This window comes from Rhopalosiphum padi, chromosome 2 (assembly GCF_020882245.1).
Source record: "Rhopalosiphum padi isolate XX-2018 chromosome 2, ASM2088224v1, whole genome shotgun sequence".
Taxonomy (NCBI): domain Eukaryota; kingdom Metazoa; phylum Arthropoda; class Insecta; order Hemiptera; family Aphididae; genus Rhopalosiphum; species Rhopalosiphum padi.
The window spans coordinates 17,149,803-17,170,333 of NC_083598.1; the positions used below are offsets into that span (position 1 = coordinate 17,149,803).

Consider the following 20,531-nt stretch of genomic DNA (forward strand, 5'->3'; position numbering starts at 1 on the left):
GGTAAAAAGTAAAAATAATAACTTTGAAGTGTGGGTGAACAGTATAATATAGTCGGCCTCTTATATAATTTTGATTGGCCCGTCAATAAAATTACTCAATTGGAGGTCAAACATTCGAAAATTATCTTTTAGGTTTGGTTCGTTTGATATGTGGACCGTCTCAAATGTGTTTGTATATTACCGAAGACTTATAAATAAAATGTCCTTTACTGTTGTTGTGATGACTAATATTATTCTTCATGTGCATAAAACCTGTTTGTACAGCATCCATGCGCAACTAAAAACCGTATTCCGTCGTCAGTGCGGCTAAACGTTCGTCCATTCTATTATAGTTGTTGCGATTTGTTTATCCTGCAGCAAGCGCGTATCTGTGCCTCTCGACTGTTCAACTGTTGTATGCAAATACCACAACGTTATTAAAATATAATATCGTTTTTTTTTTGTTTTTCATCTGTTCGCTATGCTATGTCGTGTTAAAAAAAAAATTACACATTATTAATATTATAAAAATTATTTAAAAAATGTAACTGTAATTCATATAACTACACAGTTATTATCAACAAATAATTTAAAAGCCGAAGAAATTTTTATAAATTAAAAAATAAAATTAATTATAATACCACATTATATGTACTCACATAGTAGAGGGTTTTTTAAAATGTTATTTCTATTTTCATTGTTCCGTCTATAGTAGAATACTCGTTTTTATTGTTTCGTTAACTGACATTGCGTTTTCAGTTCAATCCGTTGGAGCTCGTCTCCGAAGAATTAACGAGTTTGATGGATTCAAACAGTAGAGGCCTAAAACGGGCCAAAACCGTTCGGACTGAGTATGTGAAGTATGTAGACGATGTGCAGAGATGGCTTCAGGAGGCTGAAGTGAAGGTTCAAGATCGCGGCAGTGAACCGAAAAAAATCAAAGAACATATACAGGTACGACCTAAATAATATTATTCTACATGCATGATGTATTCATATAGGTAATACGGTTTTGAAAGTTATATTCTTTTAATTTTATAAGTTTTAAATAAATTGTTATATTCGGTTTCGAATATTTAAAATAATTTATTGAGAAGATATACTATACACCAGGGGTCCCCAATTAATATTTTTGAAGGGCCACATTAAAGATCTGAAATTTTTTCACGGGCCATCAAAATTCTTAGTACATATTTACATTATTTAAAAACCAATAATAATTTACAATAATAACACATATAATGTTGTCGTAATAATGTGTTATTTATTATTTGTCTGCGGGCCAGATAAAATGTGTTTGGGGGCCGCATGCTATACATTGGTGACCCATGCTATACACTATACAGCTAGTATAAACATAAAATATATTATGCAAAAAAGTTCGTTATTACTCATTACTCATAAGTAAAAAATATAAAGTTATAAGTAAAATACTAAAATCTGTAGGTAGTTTTAATAATTAAAGAATAACATTTTTTTTAAATTCTGGTAGGTATAATAATTAATATTATCTACCTAATTACTTTTTTATTAAATATTTTTTAATTAGGCGTGTGTTTATTTTATCACATCTGTTTATCGATTTATTGTAATCTAGCGTAATATTGGTAGTATAATATGTATTTTATTTTTACATCAATGCGATATCGTGATTCTGAATCAACACTTGACAAGTTGCCGGTGGGACGATGGTTTCAAACAGAGTGTTCTTTTACTTCCATTAACAAATAATGATTTTAATAAAATATAGGTAATACTGGTAATAGGTATTGAAATTTCTAAAACTATGGCTATTTGTTCACTCTGATATTATAAAATCTGTTAAACAATTATTTAATATGTTGGAAAGTGTGATATATATTATTCGAAAACGTGAACGTAATTTATTATGCGGAGATCATTTTTTTGTTGATCATAGTAGTCAAATATTTACAATTTAAACAAAATAAATTTATCAAAGACTGATTTATTGGTCAAGATATTGTGAAATAATATATTAAAATAAAAACTTACACTGGGAAAACTCAACAATACATATTTAGTTTGTTGAAAAATATTATTAATAGAACTTATACTATAGCGTTAACTTGTTTGTTCTTTTTATAAGAACCTCGTTAGGTTATTAGTCGTACCTTTATTATAGTTAGGTACCTATACTATATAGTACTATCAAATTATAAAATTGATGATTTAAATTACATTGTTATAATTTTACATTTACAGCAATATAAAATAATTAAAATTGAGATCGTTTTTTTTTATCAATGACATCCAAGGGATACGATAATTTTTCTTGGCGCCTGAAGGCTTTAATACCCTTGAATGACACTGTTATTTATTCATCGTAGCTGTTTAAGAGTTTTTAAATTAATTTGGAACTACTATTAGTAAAATCAAAGTGATATGGCATCGTTTTTTCAAATCTTTCTAATCGTGTATTTTTAGTTAAAACTACATAATATTCAGTTTACGAAAATATTGAATATTCAGGCATTGCATCACCTTAGGACACTCTGGACACTCAGGTCATACAGGTTTTTTTTTTAAATTTTTAAGTGTTAAAGAAGTAGTTGCATTTTTCAGATGTATTTAGATGTATAGGTTGAGTTGCCTGGGTATATTATAGGTAGGTAGTGGTTATACCTATTAAATATTAACTAGGTACTATATTTTATAGAATTACCTACCATATTATATTATATTATTTTAATTAAGGATAAATTATTTTTTGTTTTATAATATAAATACAAGAATAAAAGATTAGAAAAATAATTAATGAATATTTCAATAAATTAAAATTATATATTTTTATTATTTAAAGTATGATAAAATTATACTATTGAATATTGTAACAATTGGAAAATGTTCTAATTATAGGGTAATTTATAGATGTGATTTTTTTTTATATAATTGAAGATAATAATTCAACTGTATTAACTATTTTTTAAATTTAAATTAATATATATTTACAATTAATGATGTAATTAAGTTATTTAACAAAGTGTGTTAACATTAGGTATATTTATATAAGTATTTTATGTTGACCATAAACTGTTGAAAACCCCAATTCTTTTTTTAATTTTAGCAAAATGACAACAAATATTTGTAATTTGTATTGTATATATTTTACTTATTCTAACAAAGTATAATGGTCAATAAAATCATAGTATTATAATAATATTTAATAAATTTAAATGTTGATATTTAATATTATTTATAAATTTTAAACTTGCTATAAAGTTATTCTCATTGAAATTTAATAAAATATAGTCAGTGCAATAATTGTTTTAAATGCGAGTTTATATGTTCTTTTTATTATTTACTATTTATTTTGTACCAAACTATTAAACTATTCTAAAAAATATTACTACTTAAAAATTAAAATAGACAACTAATAAGTAATAATTAAAATTTGTTTTGTATGTAGTTAATAAAAATAGTATTTTGTTTTATTTTGTAGACTATTGAAGATGAAATAAGTGTAATTAATGATAAACTAAATAAAGCTATTAAACATGGTAATGAGATCGTCGAAAAAACAAAAGATGAAGAAGAAAAAGAAATGATTCCAAAAACGATTGAATCGTTAGTAGGAAAAATGAGCCAAGTGAAACTTTGGTTGGACGAAAAACGTAATCAAGTAAGAAGTTAAAACATGCATTAATAATTAATATTTGTATCTAATCTAATATATAAATAAACTCTTCAGGCTGATATATTGTATATTACGCATGTTGTCCAGATTTTTTATTAAAATACTTTTCCAAAGCTTATACAGTGTCCTACAAAGATTTATCTATTGTGATACCTCTTGAAATAATGGAGATATCATAGTTAGGGATAAGAACTATAGCAAATATTTCATATTTTAATTAAATGTTGTTTTAGTATCAAAAATCACGATTCTAATGAAAATAAAATGTTAACGTCAAAATTTTCAAAAAAAATCTACAAAATGGCTCTTAAATTTTTAAATTTTTTATTAACACATTAAATTAAATTAAATTAAAATTTGAAATACTTGTAGACTACAAGTTGTAGTCCTTGTTCCTGTGAGTCTTGTATAGAAAAAAAAAACAGAATTATGACATCTCTATTAATTCAGGAGATATCGCAGTGAGTTAAACATTCTATACCTATATTATAATATGATTTAAATAAATTGAAATAAGATTCTAATATATATACTTAAAATTCAACAATAATAGTAAAAAAAATATCACAATAATAATAACAATAAATCAAGATAACATTATACTATAAATAAAAATAGAAATAAAGTTTATATGGTAAAATGTATAATATAAATAATAGACAATAGATACCTATATTTAGATGTATAATTATATTTAAAATATAAAAACAAATTTTTTACTTAAAAATAAAAACAATAATGTTTTGCATATTATAAGATTCTTTGATCTGTTAAATTGACAATTTTTATTTAGATTGGGGACACTTTGGACGCCTGGCAAAAATTCTTATCTGTTTATGACTTAGTGATGGCCTGGTGCCAAAGTAAAACAAATTATTTAGAGGAACCAATAACTCTAAGTTCACTTGAAGTAGTAAAACAAAAAGCTCATGAATTTTCGGTAATATAGCAATTTAAATATTTTAGTGTACTTAATATAAATTTTATAATTTGTTGTAATGTTTTAATAGGCTGCTGTGAAATCAAGCAAACAACAGAGCAAACATCTAGCTGAAATGAGCAAAGAATTGGATATTATTGCTTTGTCAACTGATGTTGGACATTTGCCTGAAAAACTAGAAGAAGCTAATAATGCTAAAAATGATGTAGAGGGAAAGCTTTCAGAAAAGGTACTCAACTTTTTCAAGTAATTTAAAAAATATAATTAAAATATAATGTTATAGAATGCTTTATTGCACGAGACATGTGAAGAATGGGAGCAATTTGAAAGGAAATTAAAAGAAGTTAAATTATTTATTGAAAAGTCTCAAAATGCTATTGAATCAGCTGTTAACAAAAAACGAACACTACGTGAACAACATGATTTGAGGGAAAAGATGTTGGCTGATATTACAATACAAAGAAAAAAGATTACATTGTCAACTGAAAAATTGCAGGTTAGACACGGCATTATCTATTACAATATTATCTGGAACTTTACTTAATTAATTTCATATTTTATATTTGTATTTAAGTTATTTAATTCTTATAAAATCAAATATTATAAAATTACAAAAATATAATTTACACTGCTTTATGTATCTTTAATTATTTTTTTTAATAATTAAGTTATAGGCTGAGTAATATTTTAGCTATTCAATGCTTTAGTGTTAATGGAGTTTAATATACGACTTTTATATGACTAATTTTTAGCTGATATTAAAATATTATTGTGAAATTTTCATTAAGAATTTACAATATTGTATCTATTTAAATCTTAAAGTATAGTGCAGTGTCAACGGTTTCAATTCTAAAAATCAGTCCTAAAAATAGAAAATTGTTCTCATGTCCCTCCTCCCTTACAAGTAATATAAAAATAATTTTTTTTAAAAACTATTAAAGATTTAATACCTTATTAGTTTTATATTTAAATTTTAATGACATAAAAAAGAAAATATTAACATTTAATTTTATACCTATATTACAAAATATTGAATAATGTAAAATATAATCTAAAAGTTGTAATTTAACTCTTTGAATCTTTGATAGTTTTCGATTATTTTCATTGAATAAAATTTAAAAAGTAAACTAATAATCAAACCCATAAAAATGGTATGAAAATTATGATTTCAAAAAGTGTAGATAAACAATATCTATTGATGACCTACTTTCATACAAAATTTGGGAGCATTATTTTTAAATTTTTATTTCATTTATACACATTTTGTCATAAAAAAAATTCAAATAATATAATATTGAAAAATAGTTTCTGCTAATAAATAATAATGAATAGTTAATAATTTAAAAATATAAATATATTGACAGACATGGTAAAGTTACATAATTATTAGTAGTAACTGAATACAAGTAAATAAATTACAAATTACACTATTACACTATAATTGTGTATCTAGTTGTATATATAGATACAATATATCTACTTTAAACATTTCTATTTGTTACAAGTTACTTTATTATTTATTTTTATTTCTCCGAGAAAATAATGCCACTGCTAACAATTTATTAGTATGAAAAGGTTTATTAGAAAACATTTTATAACTAAAATATTTGTCTTAAAATTGTTTCAATGATAGTTTTTAGGTAAACCACTTATGAAAATTTTTTACTTGATTATTATTACTTAAAATGTAATAGTTTTTAGTTCATAATATTAAAACCCATAAATTTCTCAACAACGCATGACAATAAAATATAAATTTAATATTTTTTATTGTCTAAATCTCTTGATAATGATAACTAATATATACAAATGTATATGGTTTTTTTCATACCTTAGTTTTAAGTAATTTAGCTTCCTTAATAATAATTGTTGTGACTTTATATAATACAAAAAATATATCCTGCATCTAATAAATAATTTTAAATTGTTTATACCTACTTTATAAAATTAAAGATAGATTTTTACAAGATAAAATATTATTTTATATATTTTATAGTATGTTTATAATAATATTAATTTTAGATTCATTTCCAAGCTGGTTTTGGTGGCAGTGATAACATTGAGCATTTAGCTAAAGACGGTTTGTCTCAGCTAGATAAATTGTTCAAAATTGTGGAAGAGCAAGCACATAATTTGGAAGAAAGTCTCTCACAACTCGATAAATACCAACAAGTAATATATTTATTTATATTAAAAATAAAATAATACTATTAATAATGCAATATTAATTGTTATTTAATTTTTATAATTAAGGAAATACAACATCTACGTCAAAAAGTCATTACTGCTGAGCAACAATTAAGACTGACACAAAGTCCAACGTATTTACCTCATGATAGACAAAAGGCTATGCAAGAACAAAATGTAAGTACTCTAATAAATTTAAATCTCGAAAATTTGTAATTTTATTGTTCAAAACAAAACAACAGTGAGATATTTTTTTATGTTATGTATACATATTGAAGTAGACATGTTGTAAAGTAAAATGGTTGCAAACTTTTGTGTAGATAATCGTTTTAGTTTATTTTTTACAACATTATAAGTTATTATTGGTAAGAAGGGATTGACATAAGATAGAGAGGATACATTTTATTGTGCATATAAACTACTTGGTAAATACTGAATAGAATTTAAATATTAAGTTATAATTAATTTAAGTATAAGTTACAGTTATAATGCACTAAGATTAATTATAATATTTGTAAGATATTTTGGGTACACAAATTAAAAAAAAAATACTCTTCTGAATTAAACATTAAAAAAAAAAAACCGTTCCATTGATTGGAACATTGCAGGCGTTCCAAGAACAAATACGAGTACTGCAAAGCAAGATTAACTCAAGAACTGAACGAATCAAACTGATCATTCAACAAGGCTCCCCGATATCCGACCCTTTACTAAACTAATTAGACATTTAAATGCATTTATTTATATACCTTCGTATTCATTCCAAATTTCTATTTAAGCTATTAAAAAAAAAAAAAAAAAATTCCAAAATAAAAATTAGTTTCTAAAGGTATTTATTCGGTCACGCAGGACGTTCGAAACGCACTGGAATCATATCGGCAACGTTTGGATTGTACAATGAATACTGTGCGAACGCATATCAAACATTTTATCGGTTCCAATCCTTTGCTGGAATCCACGTCATGTACAGATCCCGTAAAAAATCTTAAAAATTCATCGAAACAAATTAGTCGTAATAAAACTCCCCAAATAGTGTTAAATTTAACCGAAACCGACAGGCATCAAACGCGAATTAGATCACGTTCTCCTTCGCCATTTTGGATAAAAGGTGAGACATCCACGTACTCAGAAGTCGTCAAAACTGGTTGCGTATTGTCATCGAGGAACAACAGTAGAAGCTCAACTCCAGAATTGAAACGAGTTGATGTTGAGGGTGGAGTACGTATGAGTAGAAAGTCAAGTTTCAATAATCAACTCCAAACACCATCATTGGGAAGAGCCAGAAGTAAATCACCGAAGGATAGATGGCAATCGAAGGATTTAAAAAAAAACGTTATTTTACGCGTATCACCACCGCAGAAATCGTCGTCTTCAGCGTTAACTGAGAATGAACAATCAAAGGAAGATGACTCAAACTACGTTACCCTCGCGCCACCAAGTTCTAGACCCGTTAAACGACGATCTCGTTCCAGGAGGAACCGAAACGTAACTAAGAAAGACTCTGGAAACAAACTAGACACCACCGATGGCGAATCTCCAGTGAACATCAAAAACACAGTTACACCCGTAAGCTACGCAGTGGACATTACAAGTTCGTCATCGACAGAAAAACCGGAAATCGTCGTATCAGACGTGAAAAACCGATGTAACAGCGAAGATAATCTCCAATCCCGAAACCTGGCCACTCAAATCTCTGACACATGTAATCAGGTGATTTGCGCTGGTAACTGGGAACTATTAACTGTAGCCGACACTACTGAGGCGGTACCATTAAACACTACGTCGGACATTGGTAACTTTTCGAAATCCCGATTGTCGTTGGATGGTGTGTCAAGTAGCACTAGATGCTCGGACAGCTGTTTCGATCTGAACGAACGATTAAAGGGGATATTTGGTTCGGTTGACCAAAAACACTACAGATATCACCGTGTTATTGATCGTCCCCGATCTAAATCCGATACTCGTGATCTGAATGAACTCACGCAGATATTTACTAACCCCAATATCGATGACAACAATAAGTACACGTGCCGTTTCGAACGTAGTGCCGGATCGGTAAAAACCCATCTCAATAGGGACTCCTCTTCCGGTAGACGTTCTTTTGATAATATTATTATCTTATCCCCTTTCGGAAACACGCAAATGCAACGGCGGTCAGACGGAACTACTGACATCGAACACAACGAGTCTGTAAGGTTACCTACCAGTGTTGACGTTTGTGCAGATTTTAAAATTGTTTTCGTCTGGGCTTAATTTTTATATACTTGTGTGATAGTTTTGATTAATATTTGTATTTCTTAAATTTAACTGTTTTTTAACTGTTTTTTAGAAAATTATCTATAGTATTTGAATTCTGACATATTTTGTATACCTACCCCTTAATTTTTTTTTAAATCTGATTTTTGGATATTATTGTAGCTGAAAGACTATTTAGATACCTAGATATACATTTATTTACTGTTTTCTTTTTGTTTGATTTTATCTCAGAATTTGTGATAAACAAATTATTTTCAAATTATTTTATGACGTGTAAATACAAATTAATAATTATAAAATGTATATGATTATATCAAATATCTACAGTTTTTACACAATAATATACAAAAATAAAAATATTTTCAAATGGTTATTGATGTTTCAATATTTGTCTAGAAAAAACACATTGGCGGCTACGTAATGTACTCGTATAAGTATAATACTAACAGATATGTTTGTGATTGTAAATATTAACTTCTGTTTACAGACTACAACCATAATATACCCCTAATTCAATAATTTTGAATACCAAACTCCTCCAACAGCTAGTATGGTTTGTGTAATTTCTATCGTTATTTGTTGCTATAATATCTGTTGCATAATATAATAACTAATAAAAGATTTGTGAATTATTCATTAATACAAAAATAATAGTTTAAAATGTATACTATACATTTTTGAAAATTGTATTTATTTTTAGACTATCAAATCACATTTACAAGCACTAAGCGATGAGAGTATTCCATTAGAATTAGCAATGAAACCACTTGTGATATTTGATGAAGGACATACCGCAATACAAGAATTAACTTCAACACAAACTATGATCACTTCATTAATCACTGATGATAGTGATCAATCACAAACTAAGGCAATTAAAGAACTGAAAATATATTTAGAACAATATGAAAATTTTTTGACAGAATTAGAAGTTAATGAGGATAAAGACGTGAGTATTGAAATAATGAAAAATAATGAATTATTATACAAGGTGATTCTTTTACCGTTATACACTAATTATTTCAAAAAGTATTCATATTTTTGAAAACATTTTTTTAAGTTTTTTTATTTTTTTGAATGACAACATAGTTTTAATTTCTTATTCCAAAGCAGAATAATTTTCTGAGTATTTTGATACACAAAAATCGAATTTAGGACGAGTAGTTTATGAGTTATACCTACATATTTAAAGTTTTGACAAACGGAGTAGTGCACAAACATTTTGCGGGGTAACCCCATACCACACCACTCCGCGCATCTAAACTTTAAATACGTATAACTCATAAACTACTCGCTCTAAATTTGATTTATATGTATCAAAATACTCAGAAAATTATTCTGCTTTGGAATATGAAATTAAAACTATGTTGTCTTTGAAAAAAGTAAAAAACTTAAAAAAATATAAGGATAAAAAATATTTAAAAATATAATTTTTTAATAAAAATGTTGTTTTTTTAACAACTTGGAACTATGATAAAAGAATCACTCTGTATACCTACTTCCTTAAATTTCACATAATATGCAATAATGTATAATGTATATTATAATTAAACTATTAAAGAAATCCATATATTATATTAAATATAATGTAGGTATGTAATTTTATGTTTTTTTTTCAGGAATTATATGATTTAAGTACTAAAATTATAAAACTAAATGAAATCATAATTAAATACAAATTTTATGAAAAAATAGAAGAATTTCAAATACTAATTGTTCGTCTTAGAACCATCGTTGAGAAACTTGAGAATTTAGAGATTAACAGAAATAATATGACCACTCAGGTAAATCAAATAATTTTAATAAGGTATGTTTTATTATATAAATTTATGGTATTGCTGGTATTTATTAAATAAGGTACAATAAAATCAATATTTTCAACGCTACATTCTGTGGTGTTTGTGAATTTTGTTATTCATAAATGATAATTACTGTGATTGAGGTTGTAATATATGTGTAACAAGCTATAATATAATATGCATGTATTGCAATCGTTGTCAATGGTATCGCTGACCAAAAATCAAAAGCGTGATCTTTTGTTCAAAATATTCTTTTTCGTAAAAATCATTCACACTTTGTAGAGTGATCATTTGATTTAATTGTTTTTTTTTCGTTAAATAGACGATAATTTTCTATGAAGATCATTACAGTTTGATTCTTGAATTTTTGATTACATTACTAAACAAATATAATTTTAAAAAACAAAATTTTGTAAAAATTGGCTATATTTTAAATTGTATACATGGCTTGGAATTATTTTTAAAATCTAAATAAAATGTACTCTGTAAGAATAAGTGTTATACTAATCCATGTTATGAGGACAAGGCAATGAACGTTTATCTTGTAAGAAATATTTTTGAGCAAAATAGTAGATCATTTGCAAACCTCTTAAACTACAGGCAATATTTGAAAATAAAACAAATTTTTTATGCATTCAGTTTTTGTACTAGAAAAAAAATATATACATACAAATAGATTAAGAGTAATATTTTATTATTAATTCTATAAAATGTTCATTAATATTAATTTGTTTAGAAAAAATTAAAAGATGCTGATGATATCATATGTTATTATGAAAATTGGTTATTAACAACTGAAAACGATGGCCCCAAATATGTAGTAATTATATTATTAAATTTGATAGATTTGCATTTTATTTATCTTTAATTAATCTTTAAACATTTTAGGATAATATTGGAGAAAAAATTATTCAATTAAAAGATAAACTACATCAATTGGAAACATTTAAAGAAAATGTTGAATATGAGACACGTATATTAAAACTTCACTATATAATTGAAAAACTTGAAATTATTAAAGATGACTTTACAAAATTGAATCAAACGGTATGTTTTTATAATTATTTAATATATTTATTTTATTCATTAATAATTTTAACAAGTGTAAATGAGTGATATTATACTGTACATAGATTTTGTATCACAATTTTTTAAAAATGCACGGTATTATTTAGATGACAACTAGATAAATGTAGTTGATTTATTTAATTATATTAAACATATGATAAACATTTGATTATTCGACTACTTTTATATAATGACGTTGAATACTGAGGATACAAAAATATCTATAAATGTAACTATGTAAGAATACACAAACAAAAAATGTTAAGCATTAATTTAAAGACCATAATATTGATAGTTTTTAATTTTTAACTATGATATAATTTATCTTAAAAAATCTAATATTGTCTACTATTATAAAGCTGAAACTAGTATAATGAAATTCGATAAGCAAACTATATCTAAAAAAGGATGAAAAACTTAAATTAATATATATATATATTGTTTAAATGGTAAAACTAAAGTTATTGTTTTCATTTTTGTGTAGAAAATTTAACTCTCAAACTTTTTTCAGTAAATATTTTTTTTTTTGTGTAAAATATTTAGCTCATTTTCTCCAGACATATTTATGGTATACAATTGCATAAGTTTATAAAAAAAATATATTCAAAATATTTTAATTTTGTTTATGTGTATTTTATTAAAATATAATTAGTTATGAATTTTTAAAATCATATATTTAGAAATTTATTGGTAAAAAATAATTAAAGTTAAATAATATATTATATTCAACATAATATTAATTAATAATTTTATTGCGCCAATTACATTTTAAATAATGAAAATAAAAAGTATAAATATTTATGTAGATCAAAAATGCTTTATTTTCAGGACACAAAATACAATGTTGAAAGCACGATTATATCAACTGAATTATCTTGCATGAATTCACCTAAAGATTTATATAATACTAGTGTAGAAAGCATGATGATTCCAAAATTAAATTATTCATTAAATCACCCAAAAATAAAATCACAGACACAAGAAAAATATTGTGTAACTGTCCCGAGTATAATAAAAAACATAGAAAGAGAGAATGAAATAAACACAATAAATATGCTAAAAGACAGTGAAGTTTTGAGAAGTCCAAAGTTAGTGAGGAAAATAAATCAAACATTACGAGATGATCGTAAGAATGATAAGACTGAAATAAATGTTGATAGTAGCAAAATATTAGGCTCTTTAGAACAAACTGAATTAGATGCAAATAATCGTTTTGAAAGTGATAAGTTATTAGAGAAAAAGAAATCAATAGATGTAAACACACAATTTCAATCTGAAAAAATACATTATGATACACAAAAATCAGAATCACCAGAAAAAAAAGAAGACAAAAAATCTAAAGGTTTTCTTCGTTTTAAAATGCCAAATGTGTTTATTAAAAAATCAAAACAAGGTGAAATTGATGATGAAAGTGTATTAAGTAATATACTGGAAAAAAGTACAGACATTGAAAATGATAATGTCAAACTATTAATGTATAAAAGAATGAGTAGTATAAGTAATGAAACCAATAATTTACAACAGAATGAAAACCATTTGAATGATGAAAATAATAAAAATTATAGAAAAGATAATAATCAAAGAATCCAGGATAGAGAATCATCACATATAAAGGAAGATAATAGTACTACACTTACAAGTATCAATGATAAAGTGGCACGGATAATTGAACAAAACAAATTAAAATATCCAAGTGATAAAACAATTCAACAAGTTCAAATATTAAAAAAGAATCAACTAGATACTCAAAATCCTGATTTTTCGATCGCATCTGAAACACAAGTTATAAAAAATGATCCTGCTATAATAATCAACTCCCGTAGAACAGTTAGGCGCATTATGGTAATCGACGGGAAAGAAATCATAGTAGAAGATATTATTGATGAACCTATACCTGGTGAATCTATAAAAAGTATTTTGAGAAAAATAACTAAGGATGGTAAAGAAGAAATTGAAAATATAAGTGATCCAGAAGAAATTGAAAATATATTACGGTTATCTGGAACAAACGATAACGTACAAAATACTTGTGTAACTATCACAAAAACACATAAAACAATTTTAAGCGGTATTAATTTTGATGAAAAGGAGTCTGTTGTTGGAGAGGAAGTAGATAGGCCGATTATTAATGATATGACTGACACGTTTATTAAAAAAACTTTAAAGGACGGCAATGAAATAACGGAAGTCGTTAAAAATCCAGTTGAAATAAAAAAAATGACTGCTCTTCAAGAAACAAAAAACGATTCTATAACTGATAGTAAAGTAACAACGACTAAAATCCGAAAAATAATAAAGCGAAGAATAGTTGTTGATGGAAAAGAAACGTTGGTGGAAGAAGTGATGAACAAGACAGAAAACGATGGAACGTTAAATGAAGATATCAAAATAATAATCGATAACAACCAAGAAAATGAAGCCATAGAAGAAGGCTTTGAGATAATTTCAGCATTAGAATTTGAAGAAAATGTTAAATTATTCAACAGTAATATGGACTGTGACAAACCCTGGGATGGTGATAGCCCATTACCAGAGGAACAAGTATCTGTTGAAAATATGGAGATAAATAAATCATCTAAAGAAATTGAAAACTCGCCTTCTTTCTTGAGTAAACTAATGCGTAAAGGTTTTAAAATGTCAACATCGAAAAGTAATAAAAAATATAGGGATACCAATATTGATGAAAACTTGGTAAAAGATGATAAAATTAAATCAGACTTAAATAATTTCCTTGAAAAAGAAAGGGAAAACAATACACTGCAATATTCGTCTCAATCAAATAAACCATCATATGAAATAGACACAAATGTATCAAATATTGAAATAGAGGCAAATAAATATCAACTACCAGCCATCACAGAAATTACTAATTTACACTCTAATGAAAAAACGGAAAATAAAATTGAAGATGAAAACGCCCAGGAAAAAAAATATGACACAAAAACAAAAAAAATTAAGGAAACCGAAAAATTAATCAGTGATATTCAAAAACAAGATGGTAAAGAAGTAATAAAAACAAAGTTACAAGACTATACTAACAAAAACTACCCTAAAAACGATACACTTATTAATAAATCTGAAGGAATTATAAGCGAAGACGATACCAAACACAATGAAAAAATAGGCAAAACACAGCAACATTCGATTATTGATAATGATAACCAAAAACAAAAAAATGAAAACAATGATGAACTTCATAATTCCAAATCTACAGAGGATAAAAGATTACAGGAAATTATAAAAACAGCAGAAGACACAGATGAAACAATAGCTGAAAACATAATTGAAGTGTGCGAAATACCAATGAAACACAGAGAAACATCAAAAACACTACAAGATGTGACTGATATTGCAGTTAAAAATAGTATCACAGAAAAAGAAAATCCGATCATCAAAAATGTAAACACCAAAAATAAAATTAAGAAAAAACGAATTATAAGAAAAGTAATTATATCTAACGGGAAAGAAACTCAAGTTGAAGAAAGCATAGAAGAACCTCAAGAAAAAGATCGATCAGATATGACAATACAAGAAATAAATTCGAAAGTAAAAGAAACAAAGTTTGAAAAGGGTGAAGATCGATTACCTACACAAAATGTTAATTCACCTTCATTTCTAAGTAAATTACGTAAAGGTCTAAAAATATCGACATCCAAGACGAATAAAAATTTAAACGAAAAGGGTGATTCGGAAACTGCTGACTCAGACGATACAACCAAATCGTTATTAAGAGATTTTATCGAAAAGGAGAAAGAGAGCATAATCGTACATTATTCACCAGCAACCGTTGATAATTCTCGATCTGAATATCCGGGATATGACAAACGTCCGAAAACTCCTGTTGAAGGAGAAAAATTGATCCTACAACGAAATGACGAAGATCTCGATATTTCTGGAAACGTTAAACCTTCAACATCTTATCTTCAGATAAATCGAACCGGCACTGTCACTACGTGGAAATCTCGAAGAGTTATTAGACGCACAATTATCATCGATGGCATGAAATGCGAAGTGGAGGAAATAATTGATGAACCGGAAGATGGTTCACCAGTTAAGAGTATTACAAGAAAAACCATCAAGAACGGTCAGGAATTAGTCGAAAATATTATCGACCCGAAAGAGATTGAAAATATCTTAGGGCTATCCATGCTCAACGATAACGTAAAGAATACAAGCGACAATGTTACGACTACGCGTACGCGTAAAATAATTAGGAAAAAAATGATTGTCGATGGAAAAGAGTCTGTAACAGAAGAGGAAATTGATGTTCCTAGTGGTGACGAAACAACAGATAATGTGATACTTAAACCGTTGAACGAGGGTATAGAAGAAATATGTCAACCAGAAAATCTAGATAAATCTCAAAAAGAATTTACTATCCAAACCAAAAATAGTGAAATACTTACTGACTCTAATATAATCACAAAATCTATTACTAGAAAAGTTATTAGGCGTAAAGTAGTGGTAGATGGTAAAGAAACAGTTGTAGAGGAGGAAATTGATGTACCCGAGACGAGTGGTAACGCAGATATGCTTACGAGTAATAAAGACAAACAGAGACCAGTTGAATTAGTTGAAAAGCCGTTTGAATTTGGTAACATTGAATTTGATAAAACCCAATCAATATCGACTCGTACGATTAAGAAGATACGAAAAATAATAAAAAGAATAAAAATAGTAGACGGAAAAGAAAAAGTGGTAGAGGAAATTATAGATGAACCGGTAGATGATAACACGAAAGATATACTACAAAAACCAAAAGACTCTGCCGATATCCAACTTGGTAATTTAACTGATTATAATGCAGCTATTATCGATGATAACAAAAATGCATCTGTAGTATCATCCGAGATCGGTTATACAACTGACAAGGAACAAAATGTGTCTGTAGATCTTTCAACCGTTACCGTTCAGAGTGTTGATATCAAAACTCCTTCAGTCTTTAAGGAAGATGTTCCAATTAAGATAAAGGAAGCCGATTTACCATCTGTCGAAATACCCGATGTTAAATCACCAAAAGTTGATGCTCAGGATACCAAAGTCGATATTAAAACAACCAAATTCGACTTGTCTGATATTAAGATTCCGGGATTCAAAAGTAAAAAAGATAAAAAATCTAAATCTCCTTCTGAAGTCGGTATAAACGTTGGTGACGACGTTTTGGTTGACATTCCATCTGTAACTGAACCCAATGTTAATGTGTCAACTCCAGAAATCAGTAAAACCGATATATCTAAGATTGGCGTTTCTACAAATATACAAACTCCAGATATTAAGACTAAGAAAGAAAATCTACCTGCTGTCACCGATCCACTAGCAAGTATTAAGTTTCCATTGACTTCGAATGTAGATGATTTCACAAAAGATATAATAGTTGATGTGCCGTCTTCGAGTGTTTCAATGGATATAATTCCAGATATTGGTGTTGTTGATCCGAAACAAATTCAAGATTTTGAAAAAGACAAAACTATAGTAAATATTAAATCCAACAATCAAAACATAAATTCTCCTTCCTTCCTCAGTAAGTTACGTAAAGGTCTAAAAATATCGACATCCAAGACAAACAAGAATTTAAATGAAAAGAGTGATTCGGAAACTGCTGAATCAGACGATACAACCAAATCGTTATTAAGTGATTTTATCGAAAAGGAGAGGGAGAGCACAATCTTACATTATTTACCAGCAACCCTTGATAATTCTCGATCTGAATATCCGGGATATGACAAACGTCCGAAAACTCCTGTTGCAGGAGAAAAATTGATCGTACAACGAAATGACGAAGAACTCGATATTTCTGGAAACGTTAAACCTTCAACATCTTATCTTCAAATAAATCGAACCGGAACTGTCACTACGTGGAAATCTCGAAGAGTTATTAGACGCACAATTATCATCGATGGCATGAAATGCGAAGTGGAGGAAATAATTGATGAACCGGAAGATGGTTCACCAGTTAAGAGTATTACAAGAAAAACCATCAAGAACGGTCAGGAATTAGTCGAAAATATTATCGACCCGAAAGAGATTGAAAATATATTAGGGCTATCCATGCTCAACGATAACGTTAAGAATACAAGCGACAATGTTACGACTACGCGTACGCGTAAAATAATTAGGAAAAAAATGATTGTCGATGGCAAAGAGTCTGTAACAGAAGAGGAAATTGATGTTCCTGGTGGTGACGAAACAACAGATAATGTGATATTTAAACCGTTGAACGAGAGTATAGAAGAAATATGTCAACCTGAAAATCTAGATAAATCTCAAAATGAATTTACTATCCAAACAACAATCAGTGAATTACCTATTGACTCTAATATAATCACAAAATCTATTACTAGAAAAGTTATTAGGCGTACAGTAGTGGTAAATGGAAAAGAAAAGGTTGTAGAGGAGATGGTCGACGATCCGAAAGGTTTTGGTTTAGAGGAAACGGTACATAGAGAAATTAAAAACGTTGGTGATGAAAGTTATGATATAACAACTACTCCCTTAGATCCCCAATTAAAAAAAGGCTCCGAATTCATAAATGTAACTCAAACCGATCGTACCATTTTAACGACCATAAAAACTAGAAAAATAATTCGTAGAATAGTTATCGTAGATGGTAAAGAAACAGTTGTAGAGGAGGAAATTGATGTACCCGAGACGAGTGATAACACAGATATGCTTACGAGTAATAAAGACAAACAGAGACCAGTTGAATTAGTTGAAAAGCCGTTTGAATTAGATAACATTGAAGTTAATAAAAACCAATCAATGTCCACCCGTACGATTAAAAAGATACGAAAAATAATAAAACGAATAAAAATAGTAGACGGAAAAGAAAAAGTGGTAGAGGAAATTGTAGATGAACCGGTAGATGATAACACGATAGATCTATTACAAAAACCAAAAGACTCCACCGATAGCCAATTTGGTAATTTAACTGATTATAATGCAACTATTATCGATGATTATAAAACTTCCTCTGTAGTATCATCCGTGATTGATTATACAACTGACAACAAACAAAACGTATCCGTAGACCTTCCAACAGTATCTGTTCCGAGTGTTGATATCAAAACTCCTTCAGTCTCTAAGGAAGATGTTCCAATCAAGATAATGGAAATCGATTTACCATCTGTCGAAATACCCGATGTTAAATCACCAAAACTTGATGTTCAGGATGCCAAAGTCGATATAAAAACATCCAAATTCGACTTGTCTGATATTAAGATTCCGGGATTCAAAAGTAAAAAAGATAAAAAATCTAAATCTCCTTCTGAAGTCGGTATTAACGTTGGTGAAGACGTTTCGGTTGACATTCCATCTGTAACTGAACCCAATGTTAAAATGTCAACTCCAGAAATCAGTAAGACTGAGATATCTAAGATTAGTGTTTCTACAAACATAAAAACTCCAGATATTAAGATTAAGAAAGGAAAATTGCCTAAAGGATCCACCGATATTAATATCGACATCAAAGAAAAGGTATCCGTAGACCTTCCAACAGTATCTGTTCCGAGTGTTGATATCAAAACTCCTTCAGTCTCTAAGGAAGATGTTCCAATTAAGATAAAGGAAATCGATTTACCATCTGTCGAAATACCCGATGTTAAATCACCAAAACTTGATGTTCAGGATGCCAAAGTCGATATAAAAACATCCAAATTCGATTTGTCTGATATTAAGATTCCGGGATTCAAAAGTAAAAAAGATAAAAAATCTAAATCTCCTTCTGAAGTCGGTATTAACGTTGGTGAAGACGTTTCGGTTGACATACCATCTGTATCTGATCCCATTGTTAAAGTGTCAACTCCAGTAATCAGTAAGACCGAGATATCTAAGATTGGTGTTTCTACAAACATACAAACTCCAGATATTAAGATTAAGAAAGGAAAATTGCCTAAAGGATCCAACGATCGTAATATCGACATCAAAGAAAAAGTATCCGTAGACCTTCCATCAGTAACTGTTCCGAGTGTTGATATCAAAACTCCTTCATTCGCCAAGGAAGATGTTCCAATCAAGATAAAGGAAATCGATTTACCAACTGTCGAAATACCCGATGTTAAATCACCAAAACTTGATGTTCAGGATGCCAAAGTCGATATTCAAACAACCAAATTCGACTTGTCTGATATTAAAATTCCGGGATTCAAAAGTAAAAAAGATAAAAAATCTAAATCTCCTTCAGAAGTCGGTATTAACGTTGGTGAAGACGTTTCGGTTGACATTCCATCTTTAACTGAACCCAATGTTAAAGTGTCAACTCCAGAAATCAGTAAGACCGAGATATCTAAGATTAGTGTTTCTACAAACATAAAAACTCCAGATATTAAGATTAAGAAAGGAAAATTGCCTAAAGGATCCACCGATATTAATATCGACATCAAAGAAAAGGTATCCGTAGACCTTCCATCAGTAACTGTTCCGAGTGTTGATATCAAAACTCCTTCAGTCTCTAAGGAAGATGTTCCAATTAAGATAAAGGAAATCGATTTACCATCTGTCGAAATACCCGATGTTACAGTACCAAAAGTTGATGTTCAGGATAACAAAGTCGATATTAAAACAACCAAATTCGACTTGTCTGATATTAAAATTCCGGGATTCAAAAGTAAAAAAGATAAAAAATCTAAATCTCCTTCAGAAGTCGGTATTA

The 20,531-nt window shown here is 28.0% G+C and overlaps 1 protein-coding gene across 1 annotated transcript in view; it reads left to right on the plus strand.

Moving 5' to 3' along the window:
- Window positions 1-20,531, plus strand: part of LOC132919542 (muscle-specific protein 300 kDa) — a 135,809-nt gene that overhangs the window by 60,737 nt on the left and 54,541 nt on the right. The window contains exons 88-98 of the mRNA XM_060981223.1: window positions 739-933; window positions 3,440-3,619; window positions 4,428-4,574; window positions 4,645-4,803; window positions 4,858-5,070; window positions 6,597-6,746; window positions 6,828-6,938; window positions 9,718-9,966; window positions 10,637-10,801; window positions 11,553-11,636; window positions 11,705-11,863. Coding sequence (XP_060837206.1) covers window positions 739-933; window positions 3,440-3,619; window positions 4,428-4,574; window positions 4,645-4,803; window positions 4,858-5,070; window positions 6,597-6,746; window positions 6,828-6,938; window positions 9,718-9,966; window positions 10,637-10,801; window positions 11,553-11,636; window positions 11,705-11,863 — 1,812 coding nt within the window. The remainder of the gene's footprint in view (window positions 1-738; window positions 934-3,439; window positions 3,620-4,427; window positions 4,575-4,644; window positions 4,804-4,857; window positions 5,071-6,596; window positions 6,747-6,827; window positions 6,939-9,717; window positions 9,967-10,636; window positions 10,802-11,552; window positions 11,637-11,704; window positions 11,864-20,531) is intronic.